The following is a 2,566-nucleotide window of genomic DNA, read 5'->3' as shown; positions in this document are numbered from 1 at the left end:
CCATTTCCCCAGGGTGAGGTGAGGCTGGGGTCTGCAAATCAGCGTGGAATCAGAAGACGAGCGAGGAGAGCGGGTAACTTCACACTTAGAAACGCATTTCCCATTGCAGCATCCCCCCCAAAAAAGCTGCTTCCAGGGCAGGGAAGCTGGGGGAGTCTGTCCTCCCCCCCTGCCGAGGGCTGAGGCTGGCAGTGGCCACGCTGCTCACACCTTCTTCAGGTCCTCGGGCTTGAAGGAGAGTGGCAGCAGCTTTTTTTTCTCCTCCAGCCTCTTCATGATGTAGGTGCCATCTGCCTTGGTCAGGTAGACGTCCCAGTCCGTGCCAAACTGGAGGAGAAGAGGGGGGAGAAGTGCCTGATGAAGACCCTTCTTCCTTCATTTATTCCTTCCTTACATTACTCACCTAATCCCTTTTTTCTTTTGGGTTCACAGGGAACACCCCTCTCTATCACCTGTATTTTAAGGTGGCTTCTCAGCACCACAGCCCCCAGGGGTTTGAGGTTTGGGATTTGGGGCTCAGATCCCATGGGTTTGTCCCCCCCAGAGTGAGCCCCAGTGCTTCCAAACCTTCCCAATCCAGCCTTCCAGCCCAGCCCCCTGAGCCGTTAAACATTAACCACCCAAAACCAGGCTGTGGGTCCCAGGGTGTGCACAGAGAGGAGGGAGGGAGGCCAGAGCAGAAGGTGTTCTCAGCTTTTGCAGAATTCCCATTTTCAGGTGTGTCAGAGCTGGGGTGACAGCCCCAGGGCCAAACTCTGCACCCAGCAGCTCCCAGGAGGAATAAAACCCCCCAGGAGTTTATGGATCATCACTGGGGACCCACTCCCCCATCCCTTTCCCAGTGGATGGTGCAACTGGAGGAGCCCAGAGCTGGTCCCAGGGATGGGGGGCTGCAAACACCACCCCCCTTTGCACCCCTAAGTGTTTTTGGGGGAGATGGCTGGGGCCAGGGGATGGTGCCTGGGGTCTGGGGGAGATGCCTGGGGTCAGGGGATGATTTCAGAGGCCGTGGGACCCCCGTGGGAGCTCTCACCTCTCTCATCACTTGTCTGCAGGCGCCGCAGGGCACGATGAAGTTGTCCCCCATGTCACTGCCAAAGAAGAAGGGCACAGAGCTCAGCCTCAGCTCAGAGGAGGGGAACACCTGCAGAAGACCTTCATACACCCATAAACCCAGAGCCACAGCAGGCTTCCCCCACATTCCTCAGAAAAAAAGAAACCCTGCAAAAACCCACCTCCCCCACAAAAAACCACTCTAGCTGCCGCAGCAGAACCCTTTGGGGGGTCTTCCCACGGGCCCCCCAAGCCCGTCCCTCACTCTCCTGGCTCTCCACGCCCTTACCTGGTGATGGCCATGGCCTTGAAGCTGGTGTGCCCCTCAGAGATGGCTTTTTGGATGGCCGTGCGCTCGGCGCACACCCCCAGGCTGTAGCAGGCGTTCTCCACGTTGCACCCTGCAACAAACCCCCCAGCACCCGCTCAGCCACCCCAGACCCTGCCAGCTTCCCTCCCAGAGGGGTCTTTTTTAGGGAATTTGCAAAGAAAAGGCGTTTTCCTGTGTGCACAGACTGATCCTGGACTCACAAACCCCACTGGGAGATTGAATTTTTGAGGAATTTGCAAAGAAAAGGCATTTTCTGCGTGCAGGGTCTGACCCTGGACTCACAAACCCCTCTGGGGGATTTAATTTTTAGGGAATTTGCAGAGAAAAGGCATTTTCCTGTGTGCACAGACTGATCCTGGACTCACAAACCCCACTGGGAGATTGAATTTTTGAGGAATTTGCAAAGAAAAGGCATTTTCTGCGTGCAGGGTCTGACCCTGGACTCACAAACCCCTCTGGGGGATTTAATTTTTAGGGAATTTGCAGAGAAAAGGCATTTTCCTGTGTGCACAGACTGATCCTGGACTCACAAACCCCACTGGGAGATTGAATTTTTGAGGAATTTGCAAAGAAAAGGCATTTTCTGCGTGCAGGGTCTGACCCTGGACTCACAAACCCCTCTGGGGGATTTAATTTTTAGGGAATTTGCAGAGAAAAGGCATTTTCCTGTGTGCACAGACTGATCCTGGACTCACAAACCCCACTGGGAGATTGAATTTTTGAGGAATTTGCAAAGAAAAGGCATTTTCTGCGTGCAGGGTCTGACCCTGGACTCACAAACCCCACCAGCTTCCCTCCGGGAGGTTTCATTTTCAGGGAATTTGCCAAAAAAAGGGAAAAAAAAAGGCATTTTCTCTGTGCACTGCCCAATCCCAGGCTCTCCCCACCCTATTCCCAGCTTCCTTTATTTACCTCCCGGATTTTCCCACCCTCCACGATCTTTGCCTGGCGCTGGGATGGCGGCTGCCAAGGGGCAGACAGAGAAGCAGGAGGACAACCAGCACCCCGTGGCCACTTTCTCTACACCCCTCTGCACCACCAAAGGGTTGCAAGGACCCCAAAACCCAAAGAGGGGGGGGTCGTACGGCCCCAGCTTACCGGAGAAGATCTCCCCGCCGGCGGTGAGCAGCGCGGCGCCCACCGGGAAGCGGCTGTAGGGGCAATAAGCACAATTTTTGGCCT

General features: G+C 55.2%; 1 protein-coding gene across 1 annotated transcript; it reads right to left on the bottom strand.

The window, feature by feature from the left end:
* Positions 1–204: 204 nt before the first annotated feature.
* Positions 205–2,564, bottom strand: CDA (cytidine deaminase; the record flags this gene model as incomplete). The annotated part of the gene is made up of 4 exons (XM_008945190.1): positions 205–327; positions 1,034–1,091; positions 1,343–1,454; positions 2,483–2,564. Coding segments are annotated over 4 exons (375 nt in total), but the record flags the coding sequence as incomplete, so codon positions are not given.
* Between the last annotated feature and the right edge of the window lie 2 nt (positions 2,565–2,566).

This window comes from Merops nubicus, unplaced genomic scaffold, assembly GCF_000691845.1.
Source record: "Merops nubicus isolate BGI_N331 unplaced genomic scaffold, ASM69184v1 scaffold15758, whole genome shotgun sequence".
NCBI lineage: Eukaryota > Metazoa > Chordata > Aves > Coraciiformes > Meropidae > Merops > Merops nubicus.
Note: the sequence above shows the minus strand (reverse complement) of the source record. Positions and strands in the feature narration are given on the sequence as shown.